Raw genomic sequence first — 17,838 nt, 5'->3', positions numbered from 1 at the left:
CTATGTTTTCTTCTAAGAGTTTTATAGTGTCTAGTCTTACATTTAGGTCTCTAATCCATTTTGAGTTTGTTTTTGTGTATGGTGTTAGGGAGTGTTCTAATTTCATTCTTTTACATGTAGCTGTCCAGTTTTCCCAGCACCACTTACTGAAGAGACTGTCTTTTCTCCATTGTATATCCTTGCCTCCTTTGTCATAGATTAGTTGACCATAGGTGCGTGGGATTATCTCTGGGCTTTCTATCCTGTTCCATTGATCTATATTTCTGTTTTTGTGCCAGTACCATACTGCCTTGATTACTGTAGCTTTGTAGTATAGTCTGAAGTCAGGGAGACTGATTCCTCCAGCTCCGTTTTTTTCCCTCAAGACTGCTTTGGCTATTCGGGGTCTTCTGTGTTTCCATACAAATTTTAAGATTTTTTGTTCTAGTTCCGTAAAAAATGCCATTGATAATTTGATAGGGATTGCATTGAATCTGTAGATTGCTTTCTGTAGTATAGTCATTTTCACAATATTGATTCTTCCAATCCAAGAACATGGTATATCTCTCCATCTGTTTGTGTCATCTTTGATTTCTTTCATCCGTGTCTTATAGTTTTCTGCATACATGTCTTTTGTCTCCCTAGGTAGGTTTATTCCTAGGTATTTTATTCTATTTGTTGCAGTGGTAAATGGGAGTGTTTCCTTAATCTGTCTTTCAGATTTTTCATCATTAGTGTATAGGAATGCAAGAGATTTCTGTGCATTAATTTTGTATCCTGCAACTTTACCAAATTCATTGATTAGCTCTAGTAGTTTTCTGGTGGCATCTTTAGGATTCTCTATGTATAGTATCATGTCATCTGCAAACAGTGACAGTTTTACTTCTTCTTTTCCAATTTGTATTCCTTTTATTTCTTTTTCTTCTCTGATTTCCATGGCTAGGACTTCCAAAACTATGTTGAGTAATAGTGGTGAGAGTGGACATCCTTGTCTTGTTCCTGATCTTAGAGGAAATGCTTTCAGTTTTTCACTGTTGAGAATGATGTTTGCTGTGGGTTTGCCGTATATGGCCTTTATTATGTTGAGGTAGGTTCCGTCTATGCCCGCTTTCTGGAGAGTTTTTACCATAACTGGGTGTTGAATTTTGTCAAAAGCTTTTTCTGCATCTATTGAGATGATCATTTGGTTTTTTTTTTTTTTTTTTTTTTTTCTTTTTGCGGTATGCGGGCCTCTCACTGTTGTGGCCTCTCCCGTTGCGGAGCACAGGCTCCGGATGCGCAGGCCCAGCGGCCATGGCTCACGGGCCCAGCCGCTCCGCGGCATATGGGATCCTCCCAGACCGGGGCACGAACCCGTATCCCCTGCATCGGCAGGCGGACTCTCAACCACTGCGCCACCAGGGAGGCCCGATCATTTGGTTTTTATTCTTCAGTTTGTTAATATGGTGTATTACATTGATTGATTTGTGTTTATTGAAGAATCCTTGCATCCCTGGAATAAATCCCACTTGATCATGGTGTATGATCCTTTTAATGTGTTGTTGGATTCTGTTTGCTAGTATTTTGTTGAGGATTTTTGCATCTATATTCATCAGTGATATTGATCTGTAATTTTCTTTTTTTGTAGTATCTTTGTCTGGTTTTGGTTTCAGGGTGATGGTGGCCTCATAGAATGAGTTTGGGAGTGTTCCTTCCTCTGCCATTTTTTGGAAGAGTTTGAGAACGATGGGTGTTAGCTCTTCTCTAAATGATAGAATTCTCCTGTGAAGCCATCTGGTCCTGGCCTTTTGTTTGTTGGAAGATTTTAAATCACAGTTTCAATTTCATTAATTGTGATTGGTGTGTTCATATTTTCTATTTCTTCCTGGTTCAGTCTTGGAAGGTTATACCTTTCTAAGACTTTGTCCATTTCTTCCAGGTTGTCCATTTTATTGGCATATTGCTTGTAGTAGTCTCTTAGGATGCTTTACTTCTGCGGTGTCTGTTGTAACTTCTCCTTTTTCATTTCTAATTTTACTGATTTGAGTCTTCTCACTCTTTTTCTAGATGAGTCTGGCTAAAGGTTTATCAATTTTGTTTATCTTCTCTAAGAACCAGCTTTTAGTTTTATTGATCTTTGCTCTTGTTTTATTTGTTTCTATTTCATTTATTTCTGCTGTGATCTTTATGATTTCTCTCCTTCTGCTAACTTTGGGTTTTGTTTGTTCTTTCTCTAGTTCCTTTAGGTGTAAGGTTAGATTGTTTATTTGAGATTGTTCTTGTTTCCTGAGGTAGGCTTGTATGGCTGTAAACTTCCCTCTTAGAACTGCTTTTGCTGCATCCCATAGGTTTAGGATTGTCATGTTTTCATTGTCGTTTGTCTCTAGGTATTTTTTGATATCCTCTTTGATTTCTTCAGCGATCTCTTGGTTATTTCGTAGCGTATTGTGTAGCCTCCATGTGTTTCTCTTTTTTTCGGTTTTTTCCCTGTAATTCATTTCTAATCTCATAGCATTGTGGTCAGAAAAGATGCTTGATATGATTTCAATTTTCTTAAATTTACTGAGGCTTGATTTGTGACCCAACATGTGATCTATCCTGGAGAATATTCCCTGCGCACTTGAGAAGAAAGTGTAATCTGCTGTTTTTGGCTGGAATGTCCTATAAATATCAATTAAATCTCTCTGGTCTGTTGTGTCATTTAAAGCTTGTGTTTCCTTATTAATTTTCTTTTCGGATGATCCTTCCATTGGTGTAAATGAGGTGTTAAAGTCCCCCACTATTATTGTGTTACTGTCGTTTTCATCTTTTATAGCTGTTAGCAGTTGCCTTATGTATTGTGGTGCTCCTATGTTGGGTGCATATATATTTATAATTGTTATATCTTTTTCTTGGATTGAACCCTTGCTCATGACGTAGTGTCCTTCCTTGTCTCTTGTAACATTGTTTATTTTTAAGTCTGTTTTATCTGATATGAGTATTGCTATTCTAGCTTTCTTTTGATTTCCATTTGCATGGAATATCTTTTTCCATCCCCTCACTTTCGGTCTGTATGTGTCCCTAGGTCTGAAGTGGGTCTCTTATAGACAGCATATATATGGTTCTTGTTTTTGTATCCATTCAGTGAGCCTGTGTCTTTCGGTTGGAGCATTTAATCCATTCACGTTTAAGGTAATTATCGATATGTACGTTCCTGTGACCATTTTCTTTATTGTAATGTGTTTGTTTTTATAGGTCCTTTTCTTCTGTTTTGTTTCCCACTTAGAGAATTCCTTTAGAATTTGTTGTAGAGCTGGTTTGGTGGTGCTGAATTCTCTTAGCCTTTTCTTGTCTGTAAAGCTTTTTATTCCTCCACTGAATCTGAATGAGATCCTTGCCGGGCAGAGTAATCTTTGTTGTAGGTTCTTCCCTTTTATCACTTTAAATATGTCATGCCACTCCCTTCTGGCTTGTAGAGTTTCTGCTGAGAAATCAGCTGTTAACCTTATGGGAGTTCCCTTGTATGTTATTTGTCATTTTTCCCTTGCTGCTTTCAGTAATTTTTTTTCTTTGTCTTTAATTTTTGTCAGTTTGATTACTGTGTGTCTTGGCATGTTTTTCCTTGGGTTTACCCTGCCTGGGACTCTGCGCTTCCTGGACTTGGGTGGCTGTTTCCTTTCCCACGTTAGGGAAGTTTTTCACTATAATCTCTTGAAATATTTTCTTAGGTCCTTTCTCTGTCTCTCTTCTTCTTCTTGGACCCCTATAATGTGAATGTTGTTGTGTTTAATGTTGTCCCAGATGTCTCTTAGGCTGTCTTCATTTCTTTTCACTCGTTTTTCTTTATTCTGTTCCACAGCAGTGATTTCCACCATTCTGTCTTCCAGGTCACTTATCCGTTCTTCTGCCTCAGTTATTCTGCTATTGATTCCTTCTAGTGTAGATTTCATTTCAGTTATTTTATTGTTCATCTCTGTTTGTTTGTTGTTTAATTCTTCTAGGTCTTTGTTAAACATTTCTTGCATCTTCTCGATCTTTGCCTCCATTTTTTTTTTTGAGGTGTTGGATCATCTTCACTGTCATTATTCTGTTTTCTTTTTCTGGAAGGTTGTCTATCTCCACTTCATTTAGTTGTTTTTTGGGGGGTTTTATCTTGTTCCTTCATCTGGTACATAGCCCTCTGCCTTTTCATCTTGTCTCTCTTTCTGTGAATGTGTCACAGTGAGTTTAAATATATACACTCTATTATCCCACAGAGTTCCTTCAGCTCCTAACATATACTTTTTTTTAAGACTTTAATATTGAAAAGTAATTGAGGTATAAACTGATATATCTCCAATTTTCTTTTATAAAGTTAGGAGTACCATTTTGAAATAGGTATCTGGGTTTTATAAGAGTAAAATGCCCCCATCTTTTTCCCTTTTGTAAAACTCTTTTGGTTTACATTTCCCAAAATGAACAGCAACCCAGGAATTGTACCTTCTAGAGGTGTTTAGAACATTGTATTTCTACTTTTATCATGTGCAAAATATGATCTTAATAATGGTCCATCATATATTTGAGAAAAACTCCAATGCTGGAACTTTATGTTGTTTGGATTTCAGTCATCTCTGCCTTTTTCCTTTATCCATGTAATTAACATCTTTCTATTTTTATTAGTTGAGTTCAGAACACATTCTCACCAAATTCATGGTTGAGTAACTCCTTGAATAGATGACTCAGAGTTATATCTTGTAAGAGACATATAATTTGGTTTCATTTTAACCTAATGTTGGTTCTTATGTAAGAATGTTTTGAAGCACATGTTCTTCTTTCAGGACATTTTAACACCTCAGAAGATAAATATTATAAAGATCATTGAATTGGTCACCTGTAATCTTTATTAATATCTAATTAATAAGCTAAATGAATTATAGTACTTCAGTATTGATTAAGAATGACCTGGAGTTGTTTTAAATGTAAGTCCCTAGGAAATAAATGACACTTTAGATAATTATTTACCAAACTCATCCTAATGAAGCGTGAGAAGGAAGACAAATAGTTCTTACAGCAGTTGGCTTTATTATAATCTCCTGCTGATAGTTGTTGATAATACATCAAATATAGTGTTGAATTTAGTTTAAATTTGGTATTCAACTGGGCAGGCTGCTTTAATAAATTTATTACACTTATGAGAACTGTAAATTCTTTGGGAAATATATTACCAAAACCCCAGTAATTTGTAAATGCTTAATGTAGTCAAGATTGATTTTTAACTAATTTATTTGCCTATTTAAGAACAATTTACATCAGTCAAACATCCTCAATTAATGGTATGCTCCTTATTTTCTTTATCCACCTGAGAGATGAGATTTTAGGCCATAAGATTGTATTAAATTGGCAAGAATTCAAAGAAATTAGAAGCTGCTTGGATTTCTGTTTGTATGTGAAAAAAGATAATAAAATGTGCTAGTAAAATGTGTAAAAGATCAAGGAAATAATGACTTTCCCATTAACCCAGGTTGGTGTGGTACCCTGTCTGGGCCTCTGGTCATCCACTAGTTGAGAAGGTCAACTTTCTTGATTTATAGGAAGGTGGCCTCATTAAAGCCAACCTGACCTGTATTATTGCCAAAGGCAGCTGGTATCTTTAGTCTTCAAACTGGTTATTAGTTAAAGGTTGAGCTCAGCAGCAGAATTTGACTTGGCTGCTCTAATCCTTCCAAGGTTCTGCTTGGTTCCCTTTCTTAAAATATCACATGGTCATTAATTTCAGCACACCAAGGAAAAAATGTTGAATCAATAATGACTTTCATTTAGCTATTTTGTTATTAATATTGATTCAGATGAACACATTAATACTTGTCCTAATTATTTTATGACTAGATTGGAACATTCTTTATGTGCATTTGGAGCCTGGGTCAGCTCTTAGTGCATTTTAACTGTTGAGTTTCTAACAGAAACTGGAAATTCTTTGGAAACAAATTAGAATACTTATATATTTATTAGTAAAAAAATCAGTGTCTAATTTCTGATTATCACTGGTGACAGTGCAGCTGAAATATGCTGGTTCTTTAGCAGTCTTGATAGCTTGTCACCCAAGTCAGTGTTACCACATTAACACTCTTATATGATTGGATCTTAAGGGCACATATAAAAACTACATAGCCCCAGGACCCATTGTGGTATCACGTAGAGAGCACTGGAATTCAGTTATTAGCTCTGCTTCCTCTACTTACTACTTGTGTGATCTCAACCGCTTATGTATCTCACTGAACCCGGGGCCTCAGTTTCTTCCTTTGTAAAGTGAAACTAGATATACCTACAGGGTTATTATAATTATTAAATGAGGACTTACAGAGGAACACTTAAAATCCCAGATATTATGCTGCATAGTCTAAGGTCATTCAATAAATTTTGAAGGGTCCAAAGGGCTGCTATACAGTGGATGTTGACTACCCTTTTTGTGTTTGGTAGATTAAGCAAGATAAAACAATTAAAAACTACCAAACAAGTAAAGGATTTAGATTAACAATAGGGAAGAAATTCCAGATTTAGTTATTAAGTGATGGATTTGGGTTATTAAAAGCTGTAGAGTTTACTTCTTTGGAAGTGCTTTTTAAAAACAGTTCTATTTGGACATAGACTTACAGACATAGAAAGCAAACTTATGGTTACCAGAGCAGGTAACAGGAGGTACGGGGGGGAAGAGATAAATTAGGAGTTTGCGATTAACATGTACACACTACTATATATAAAATAGATAAATAACAAGGACCTACTGTTTAGCACAGGGAACTATATTCAATATCTTCTAATAACCTATAATGGAAAAGAATCTGAAAGAGAATATATATATGTATATATTTATAACTGAATCACTTTGCTGTACACCTGAGACTAACACAACACTGTAAATTAACTATACTTCACTTTTTTAAAAAATCTGTTTAGATTCTTTTTGGAATGACTGAATGACTTTACAGATAGTTGTGTAAGAAACGCAGAAGAACTCACAATTAAGAGGATAATAATTAAAGCAAGTCAATTTATTCAGAGCTGCACCATTCTAATTTGGTAGCCAGTAGCCACATGTGGCTATTGAGCACTTGAAATACAACTGCTCCCAACTGAGATGTGCTATAAGTATAAAACACACTGGATCTCAAAGACTTAGTACAAAAAGAGAATGTAACATATTTCATTAATACTTTTTAATGTGACTATATGTTGAAATAATAATACTTTGGATATATTGGATTGCATAAAATATGTTAAAATAAATTTCACCTGTTTTACTTTTTAATGTGGCTACTGAAAAAATTTTAATTGTATATGTGGTTTGCATTATATTTCTGTTGGGTGATGCTGAACTAAATCCTTATTGAATGATTCTGTGAAAGCTGACTCTTAAATTTGACCTTTAAATCTCAGATATTAAGGATGAGATTGTTGCTCCAATGCTAAGAATGTCAGAAAGCATTCCTTTCCTCAGTCACATTTGTAAATACCCAACTTATTTTTTTTTTCTTTTGCTGTACGCGGGCCTCTCACTGCTGTAGCCTCTCCCGTTGCGGAGCACAGGCTCCGGACGTGCAGGCCCATCGGCCATGGTTCACGGGCCCAGCCGCTCTGCAGCACGTGGGATCCTCCCAGACCGGGGCACGAACCCGTGTCCCCCTCATCGGCAGGTGGACTCTCAACCACTGTGCCATCAGGGAAGCCCCCAACTTATTTTTGACCCCATGGTCAAATTAGCTTGCTACAGAGTCGTGGCACTCTGAAAGTGGCATCTGACTTTTAAAAGGTAGCATGAAAAATTCTCCTATTCCAAGAACAACTAATAGTAAAATGAATAATAAATACTTTTCAGGAAAATTCTTTTTAAAAGAGACCATCTGAAACAGCTTTCCTAACTCTCCCTCATTTGAGGGGCAGACTGAAAGGTAGACCCTGGAGGACATAGTTGTTCTACTGTTGTCGGACAGCTCGAACTTCTTAGGAAACTGGTAGGAGTAGTAGTTCTCATGCCATATAGTGGGGCTGATTCAATTGAAGTGTGTTTCTCCAATTTTGATCAGAAGATCAAATATTACTTTCCATATTACTAGTGCCCCTTTTAAAAGAAAATAAATTGATGAAATATAGGCACATAGTTAAATATAGGGGCACTAAACATAGAAGTAGATTATTTTTTAAATCTTTAAAGATTTCCCTGCAAAATTACAAAATGAAAAAATACAAGGAAGAGTGGAGGAGTTACCAGTCACTATAGATAAAGTAGAACTTCAAAACAGCCATGGTAACTGTGGGTCAGGTGACTCAAAGGAATGTTCTGAGCTAGTATCTATAAGCAGCCAGATAATCACAATTTCAAATCATATTATTATATTATCATCTACTTTCGAATTCCTTCCTAGTCTGCTTCATGAGCTGATTTGTAGGAAAATACTATTTTTAGTTTGCTATATCAGCAAGGAGTTAATAACAGTTAATACATACATCTTTAATTCACATTCACATCTAAAAGAAACATTTTGAGCTTAACATTCTTGGAATCCATAGTTTGAATGCATATATGGTGCATTAATGTTTTATAAACTGTGATTTTCTATTTGGGCTATTTAATACACCCATATAATTGATACTTGAATTATGGAAAATGGTGCCACAGCTATCCTAGATGTAGGCCATCTTTTGCATCATTGCCCTTATAAGTTCAAATACATTTTTATGTTGTTAGTTTTGTGCTATTCAATCAGTGTTCGGATTTTAGTCCCTGAAATGTCAGACCTGGTGATATTTAAATTGTTTTAATCTTTGAAGGTAGGGTCCCCAGCAATCCTTCTTTCATTTTGAGGGTGGGTAAAGTGATAAGAGACTAGACCAGGAGCATGTTCAGCTATATACCAAGCAGACATGTGCGTGTCAAAGAGAGGGGTCTTTAGAGCGTCCGTTTCTACTTATGATTTTTCAGTATAACAAATGTGGCACATGACAAATGGTGAATATGGGGGTTGAAACACACTGTAGTTACATAAAAGGGGCAAAATTTAAAATAAACTGAAAACAGGAGAAAAGACCAGTTTTCGTTGTGGCAAACACTAAATCTCTCTTTACTTGACTCCAGTGTCCGAGCACTGAATTAAAATCAGACATTTAGCAGAATAGGAAGAAATGGAAAGAGAGAAACTAAGGTGAAAACAGAAGATATGAAAAGGGTGACGTCCAGTAAAATGAGAAGCTGGAGATAAACATTAAAATGAGTACTAAAACTCCTAAGCTTTTCATAGAATCAGAAGGCAGAACAATCTTAAAGAGAGAGAAAAAACTGTGCAGGCATCTGATTTATGTCGTCTGGTTTTTCAGCCTGGTCCTCCAGCACACTTGTCAAAAGCCTTCCCCATAGTTATGACTTCCGAGCGCAAAAGCCACACCTCTTCACACCTCTCATCCGCTGGAGGTGGAGACCATGTTTCATTTGTCTCTCATTTCTTCCTTCACAATGAACACTGAAGCACCTTAACCCCCTCAGCCCCACAGTGCTGCACTCCACACAGTCCTTTCACATCCATTCTCTCATTTGAATCTTGTTGCTGCCCTCGCTTAAGTTGTAGACTGTGTAGGTCCTGCATGACCTATCACATCACCCATTTCATTTGCCATAAGGAAGGCATTTTGTAGAGGTTAGCAGTCAGCTGGCAAGTAGTAGTGACAGGGGCTGGACTGGCACCAAGTTTTCCAACTCCAGATCCTGTGGGATTTTCATCACTGCCATTTACAAACACACAGTGTTCTCTTTAAAACAACTGCAAAAACAGACAAATCAAACCTTCTTTGACCCTGCTATTCCTTTCTTATTACCAGGATCATGTCTAAACACACCATGGCATCGTGGAAGGACTGACTTTGGAGTTAGACAGGCCAGGGCTCAAAACCTACCCCTTGTAATAGCTATGTGATCTTGAACAAGTTTCAAAGTCTCAGTTTCCTCATCTGTAAAATACCTACCTCACAGGCTTGTTGGGACATTAAATGACAATGACCAAATTAAGTACTTAGACCAGTGAGAGATACGATAAATCTAAATTTATTATATAATTGTTGTCTGCATCCTGACTTTGAACCTGACCTCTCCACAGAATTTGATCTTAGAACATTTATGGTCTTTTCTGGTTGAATCTTACAGCCTTTTCTCAGCCTTCTCCAACTACTTATGCCTTAATTCCCCTTATTTCCTTGAGTTTCTTAATAATGTATTATTGATTCTTCCTTTTCTGGTGGCTTCTCTTTGTCATATTTACTGACTTCTTTTCCTCACCTATACCTTGTGTAAATTTTCTAAGGTTCCTTCTGCAGCCATTGCTCTTGTTGACAAGACTAAGTTGAATTAGCAAATCAGAGAGGAGATAATGTTATCTCTTCTGCTTTGTGCAATATATCCTTAACCTTCGTTCTTTACCTGTCTCCCTTCTACTTCCAAATATAAAAAGTGTCACATTGGATTTTATTCATTGGCAAGCAGGTGAAACTCCAGCAGTGTTAACACAGGAAGGCTTTAATTATCTCATTCCATGTAGACATGGCAAGTGATACCTATGCCTAAACTATTTTTGTGTGATGGCGATGATGATGATGATAATGATGATTAGCGTGACAATGAGGATATTAACACTTTTATTTTCCAAATAGTATTGTGTAACTTACACAGTAGTGTTACCTACATTATCTGAATTTGTTCTTGAAAATAACACTGTGGGTAGTGCCCTGAATTATCCAACACATTTTATAGATGATGTAAAAAAAATTCTGACTTTGACGTTGGGAGTAGTGCCTTTTCTGTTTAACCATACTATCTTTTTGCCCCCTATTCCATGTAACTTCCCTGAGGTGTGTCTATAAATGCTAGATTTTAGGCTAAAGAATAAACATCATATTCTTAGGCAATTTAGGGAAAACTAAGAAAAAGAAGTAAAATTCAAGACAGCAAGTTGAGTTACTTATTAGCTGATCAAGAAAGAGTTATAAATTTTGAAACCTGTTTACAAGAGTTTGAGGAAAGTGTGCTATTTACATTTCTTATTAATAAGAGCTGACTCTAATGTATATAGATTTAAGCTGGCAAGAAATATGAGCAAGTTATATTGTCAAAGATTTTAAAGGACAAAAAGTTAAGCTTAGCTTGAATGGGGGATTTCATCTCTATAGTTAGAGAAGTCTTCATGTTACCATAGATCACATCCATTCATTCATCATTCACTCTGATTGTCTTTTGATCCTACCTAACAAAATGTTATGTGTTTGTTTTGCAGATCTAAAGCGGGAAGCCAGTATCTGTCATATGCTGAAACATCCCCACATTGTAGAGTTATTGGAGACATATAGCTCAGATGGAATGCTTTACATGGTTTTTGAATTGTGAGTGTACATTCTCTTTTCCGAAGGGGCTGAAGTGGGTTTTTTTGTTTGTTTTAGGGTTAAAGTTTTAAGCAATGTTGATCTTAGATAATGCTGACGCTTTTCTCTTAAAATTTAAAAATACTTGTGAACTCATCTGTTTAGAAAGACCTAAAGTAATAAGAATAAAAGCAATATCTCATCTTAAGGTTCACAATGGCTAAGGAAGCAAAAGTTGGGCATATTCAGTTACCCTCACAGTTTTAGCCTACTTCAGAGAAGAGGAAATAGAGTTCAGAGGAATAGGAGGTCCCAAAATATAAAATTCTGACTACAGGAGTCTTAGTGAAAAGGATTGGGATGGGAGTAGAGGCCTCCATGTAGCCAGCCTCTCTAGCAACTAAAAACAAGTAATAACAGACTTAACTTCCTCTTTTGATATAATCACCATATTGGCATATGAAGGAAATTCTGTAGACAACCATGTGTCTTGATTTTAGTAAGCCACTCGACATGTTTCTCACAAAATTTTTGTCAATAAGATGGAGGAATGTGAGCTAAGGATAGTATAATTGGGTAGTTTCATAGCTGGTTGGATGATTGTGTCCAAAGAGATTGTATAAAACCTTATGGGATGGCATACTATTCTGTTCAAAATTGTAATCAGTGACTTTGATTAGGGCCTCTCACAAGGTGGTAATCAAGGCGTTGGCCAGGGCTGAAGTCATTTTAAGGCTCTGCTCGGGATGGATCTGCTTCCAAGCTCACTCACATGGTTGTTGGAAGCACACTATCAGACTGAGGGCCTTAGTTCCTCATGTGCTGATGGCCCAAGACCTCCCTAGGTTCCTTGTCACTGGGCTTCTCTGTAGAGCAGCTCCATGGCAGCTGGCTTCATCAGGGCCAGGAAGCAAGAGCACAAGAGTAGGAACAAGACAGACGTCAATCTTGTCACCTAATCTCTGAAATCACACACCATCACTTCTGCCATATTCTATTAGTTAGAAATAAGTCACTAGATCCAGTCCACACACAAGGGGAAGGGATTACACAAGGATGTGAAGACCTGGAGGTGGTGATTACTGGGAGCCTTGTTAGAAGCTGCCCCCTACAGAGGGCTAGCTTAATACATTGAATATCTAGACCAAATTTTAAAATATTTTACAAGTTTGTAGCAAAGGAGCTGAAACAAAGAAGGTGAAATTTAAGACCAGTTAATGTAAACTCATTCATTCACATATATAAGTGCAAGATCACTATGAACTTAATTGTAACTGCTTATGTGAAAAAGATGTAAACAATTTAGTTAGTTGTTGCAACAGCTTTAAAAGCCTTGAATGGAACCTTCAGATACCTTAATTAGAAGTGTATAGTATTCAGAACCAAGCCATAGGCCCAGTGTGTGGTGTATTGCTCATTCTCCCTGGAGTGTTCCTAGTAAGCAGGACGCTGGCATGCTTCCAGAAAGGGGTAGCCAGAGTGGGAAAGAGCCTAGAAATTCTGTCATAGAGTCACAGCCTTCAAAATCTTTGTCAGCAATCCTGCTAAAAGATGTTTGAAAACTGTGTACCTCCACACATATCTTTCAGTTGATATATACAAACTTTTATTGTAAGGATGTCATTTTTAGTGTTTTGTATATTTTTAAAAACATTTTTTCTTCAAAAATCTCGAGCTGTACCTTTATCTCATTCAATTTATGGAAAATGTCTGCTATGTGACCTAAATTGCAAAGCTAGTCATCATTGTCAAACTAGTCAGCCAAATCAGACTTGCTTTCTGTCAGAAAAAAATCTGACTTCATTTTTCAAATAAAATTAAAGTGTTAATAGACATCACTGTGACAATCATCTTACTATTGATTTCTAATTCTAAACTAGATAAGGTTTTGCCATGAATATATTGTCTGCATGAAGTAAGGTGGCTCTTCCCTTCCTTTACAAAGCTGTTGTGCTCTCACAGATGGCTCGCTCCCTCAGTAGCTTTGCATTCCCCCATTGTCTTTTTGAAATTAGGCAGGCTTCTCAGGATGGGTGAGCGGTTTGTCTTTTGAGATGGGTTCCTTCGAGTGGAGATACAGAAGAGAACTCAGCAGACCACAGACTTGTTTTCAGACAGACCAAATTATGGCAAATGTAGATATGGCTTAAATGCCTTAAAAATATCCTAATACATGTATCCCCTGGAAGGGCTTTGAGTACTCCCAGAGATACCCAAGTCCCACTTTGAAGACCACTTGGCATGGAAGAGCTATTGAAAAGATGGGGAGACTTTAGTTACCCAAGAATCTATTGATTTTCTTTTACCTCTATAAGAGTCCCCAGATCAGAAGCCCATGGCAGGTCATAATGGATGTCTTTAGTTCTTTGAAATATCGTCAAGTGTAAGAGGATTATGCATTTATTCAGTGTAGGGTGAGGAGCTGTAACTAGAATCAACAGGTGGCAGGTATGAATGAAGTGGCTGTCCACGAATGTAGCGGCTGTCTCACAGAGTCTGCCGTTCCTCACTAGAAATGCTCAAGCTAAAGGTGGATCCATCCAAAGGTCCTGAAGAAAAGGTTTTAATTTTGGACTAGAGAGAGCCTCTAACGTCCCTTCCAATTTTAAGATACTATAATTATTTTAATTTTATTCTTTATTCAAGAAATCTGTTTCTGTCCTTTTTTTTTTTTTTGCGGTACGCGGGCCTCTCACTGTTGTGGCCTCTCTCGTTGCGGAGCACAGGCTCCGGACTTGCAGGCTCAGCGGCCATGGCTCACGTGCCCAGCCGCTCCATGGCATGTGGGATCTTCCTGGACCGGGGCACGAACCTGCGTCCCCTGCATCCGCAGGTGGACTGTCAACCACTGCGCCACCAGGGAAGCCCTGTCCATATTTTTATTCACTGAGAAAACTAAAAACCAGCCATATACTATGAAGTAATGAGCACAGAAAGCCAAATTTAAAAATTTACCTAAATTTCACATTTGCTGTCTGTTTCAAAGGGGTCTAAGTGACAGTATAGTAGAGAGAAGATGATCCTTGGTGTCATAAAACTTGGGTTAGTATCCCACCTCTGTCACTTTTACTAATTATGTGACTTTGGCCATAATCTCTTAACTTTAAAATCTTCGTAAGATTATGAAAACTAGATGAGAGAACTGTGTGAATTCACCTTATAAGGTGGTGACTTGCTCTACAGTGGTAAGGTATTGTTTCCAGTGGATTTAACAGCTTAGTTTTAGTTTCTCAATGTTGAATTATATGGGATTTTTTATATAGCTAATTTTGTATGATTCAGTTGTGATTGGAATAATTCATTGATGGCTATATATTGAGAATAAGACGTCATTAAAGTTGCATATTTACCAGCCCCCTAATCTCACTGTTAACCCAGATCACTAGAACATGGCTTCCTAGTTTTTAACCTTTTATTTTGGAAATTTTCAAATAAAAGAAAATAGTATAATGAACTTCAGTGTACCTATCACTGAGCTTCAATAGTTATCAATACTTTGCCATTCTTGTTCTATCTATCCTTTACTGTTGTCTTTTTTTTTCTTGGCAATTTCTAAAGCAGTATCATTTCACCTATAAATACTCCTGTTTGTATTTATAAGGACTGTGTGTGTGTATAAAATACTATTATCATATCTAGCAAAATCAACAATAACTCCTTAGTATCATAGTGTCATAGTCAGTTAATGTTGCTTTCCCTGATTGAACATGAATTTTTAAAGGACCTATTTCTCAATTTAAAATTGTTATATTAGCTCTAGGAATCTGGAAGTAGATTATAAATTTATAAATTTATAAAGATTATAAATTCACAGTTAAAATAGTTATTTCTCAAAAGGGCTAGAAACAATATAGAAATATAAAATTGTTCTTTTGTATCATCCTTTTTTGTAAATTTACCTTGACAGTTGTCCTTGCCCTGTTTTTTGCATTCCCTTTGATTTCCTCAGTTTAAACAAATGAACAAACCCAAACCATACATTACTTTAAGATTTAAAGTCCTGTAGATCAAAGAGCAAAGCAGTAAGTTTGTGCATGTCTCCACCTACTGGCTAGGTAAGAGATTGCTTACATAGCTGCAGTGTAGACAAGGCTACACCAGAATTTTTCTGGCAATAGATCTAATGACCCCTGGTATTCAGGGTCTCATTGCTCAGGTTATGGGTTATCTGGATCCTTTCCACAGTTTTCTAACATGACACCAATACAGAGTAGACAGGAAATGGAAAGCAAATGAGATAAGATCAGTTGACTTTGCTGTTTGTTGGCTGCTTGGAAATAGCTCTGATAATTTTGATGGAGAAAAGGCTAGACCAAACAATATATTTGGGTTATCAGTGAATTTCTTATTATGGTATCCATATCTTTCTTTGCCATAGACTATCTATAACCAACTCTCCCTTTTCTTCCCTAAACTGAAGTCATGAAATTATATGGCTCAATCTTGTTGCTTATCATGTTAGCAAATCCTTAGAACTAGTCGATATAAATGATTTATAAGTTTAAAGCATACTCAAATACAGAGACAGAACCAAAATTTTAGCACTGGAAAAGATTAGAGCAGTAGATTTCAAAATTTAGCATTGGAAAATCCTGAGTAGAGCTCGTTAAACCAGCATGTACCCAGGCCCCACCCCCTAGATATTCAGTTTCAACAAATGTGGGTCCAGAAGTGAGAGGTCAAGAGATGATTGACCTTTAAAGTAGGGGTAATACTATTTCGAGACTATGTTGTCATTTTTCCCAACACACTCAGTAGTTTGTTACAAATCTGCATGTGTTTATACTATATCTATTGCTTTGGGATTATACTTAAATTAGGACTTGTCTGTAGCGGTTTGCTGTTATTTTTAAAAATAAACATTTAAAACGTAGGTTCAATTTTAAAGACAGGGCTGTGTCATGTCACACACACACACACACACACACACACACTCTGCACCCCACCAAAAATTAAATGTTTATTTCTAAGTCACACATCAAAGCTTATGTTTAGTAATGTCTGATACTTGAGTTAAGCTGAAAATCCTAAATTGGCTGGCCAAGAAATTTTAATTACCTTATTATAGAATGATTACATATACCACAGGGAGACTATACAGTAATTAAATATGGTCTTAAAACATTTCTGACATGAAAACAATAGTTTGTATCTTTTAAAATAATATTAACGGTTTGTATTTTTGAAGCTCACAAAGGAGATAGACTGAAAGCTCTTTATTTAAATTTTATTATTTTTTTTTTTTTTTGCGGTACACGGGCCTCTCACTGTTGTGGCCTCTCCTGTTGTGGAGCACAGGCTCCGGACTTGCAGGCTCAGCGGCCATGGCTCACGGGCCCAGCCGCTCCGTGGCATGTGGGATCTTCCCAGACCGGGGCACGAACCCGTCCGTGTCCCCTGCATCAGCAGGCGGACTCTCAACCACTGCACCACCAGGGGAGCCCCTCAAATTTTATTTTAAAAATTTTATTTTTAGTCTGGTGTTTATGCTCAGGGAAGGGAATGTTTGTGGAATTCATTTATACTGATAGAGTAGAACTGATTACTATTTACCAGCAAATTTGCCACTTAAGAGAAAATATATTTGTTTCATATCAAGCAAGAAAAATCTGGACTATAGCATTTTAATTTATATGAACATTTGTACATATTTTTATAACTTATTTTATCTATTTTGATTTTTTGTTTTTATGGGTAATGATAGAAATTGCTATTCATTCATTCAGCACATTTATTGAATGCCTACTTAAGTGCTGGGTAATAGGAAATGGTTGGGAAATACTGTTTGGTCCTAGTAAACATTAGAAACTTGATATGGTAATATTCAGTAAGCTAAGATACAAGAAAGGACGTAGCTGAGTGACTGTGTAGGCCTTTGATAAATGCTAGTTGAAAGAAAACAACTTCTGTGTCATTAACTTTTTAAAATTAAACATTTCTCTTGACTTAGGTTTACCACTATACTAAATGTTCAGTTGCATTTTAGTTTTAAGAACTATGTGTCAGGGATACCCAAGACCATTCCTAGGTCTGATGATTCATTACGAGGACTCACAGGACTCAGCATATAGGCATATTCACAGCTATGATTTATTAATAGCTCAAGGGTATAAAGCAAAATCAGCAAAAGGAGAAGGTGCATGAATTGAAGTCCAGGGGCAACGAGGCACAAGCTTCCAAGGGTCTTCTGCCAGCAAACATTTGTGACAACACATGTGAGATATTGTGTATCAGGGAAGCTCATTAGAGACTCAGCACGCAGGGTTTTTGTTGGGGGCTTGTCATGTAAGCACCCTCTGCCTGGTGCATACCAAATTCCAGACTCCCAGAAAGAAAGCGGGTGTTCAGGATAAATCATATTGTTTGCACAAGCAGTTTAGACACAGTGAGCCACTCTTTTCAGTTAGGAGGGGAGGAACCCCTCCAAGTTCCCAGATGCCAATCAAAAGCCAACCTTGTAGGCGGGCCTTGCAAGCCTTTTGAGAGATAATAGTTAGGCCTGGTTAAATAGTTAAATAGTTAACT

The 17,838-nt window shown here is 36.9% G+C and overlaps 1 protein-coding gene across 7 annotated transcripts in view; it reads left to right on the top strand.

The window, feature by feature from the left end:
• The window catches only part of CASK (calcium/calmodulin dependent serine protein kinase), a 391,985-nt gene that overhangs the window by 143,427 nt on the left and 230,720 nt on the right, over window positions 1-17,838 (top strand). For all 7 annotated transcript variants that reach the window (XM_082609734.1, XM_082609732.1, XM_082609729.1 and 4 more), the window contains exon 3: window positions 11,229-11,334. In XM_082609734.1, the coding sequence (XP_082465860.1) occupies window positions 11,229-11,334 (106 nt within the window). The remainder of the gene's footprint in view (window positions 1-11,228; window positions 11,335-17,838) is intronic.

The sequence above is a fragment of the Mesoplodon mirus genome (genome assembly GCF_964341445.2).
Source record: "Mesoplodon mirus genome assembly, chromosome: X".
Taxonomy (NCBI): Eukaryota; Metazoa; Chordata; class Mammalia; order Artiodactyla; family Ziphiidae; genus Mesoplodon; species Mesoplodon mirus.
The sequence above is the reverse complement of the archived record's forward strand: the minus strand, read 5'-3'. Positions and strand labels throughout refer to the sequence as shown.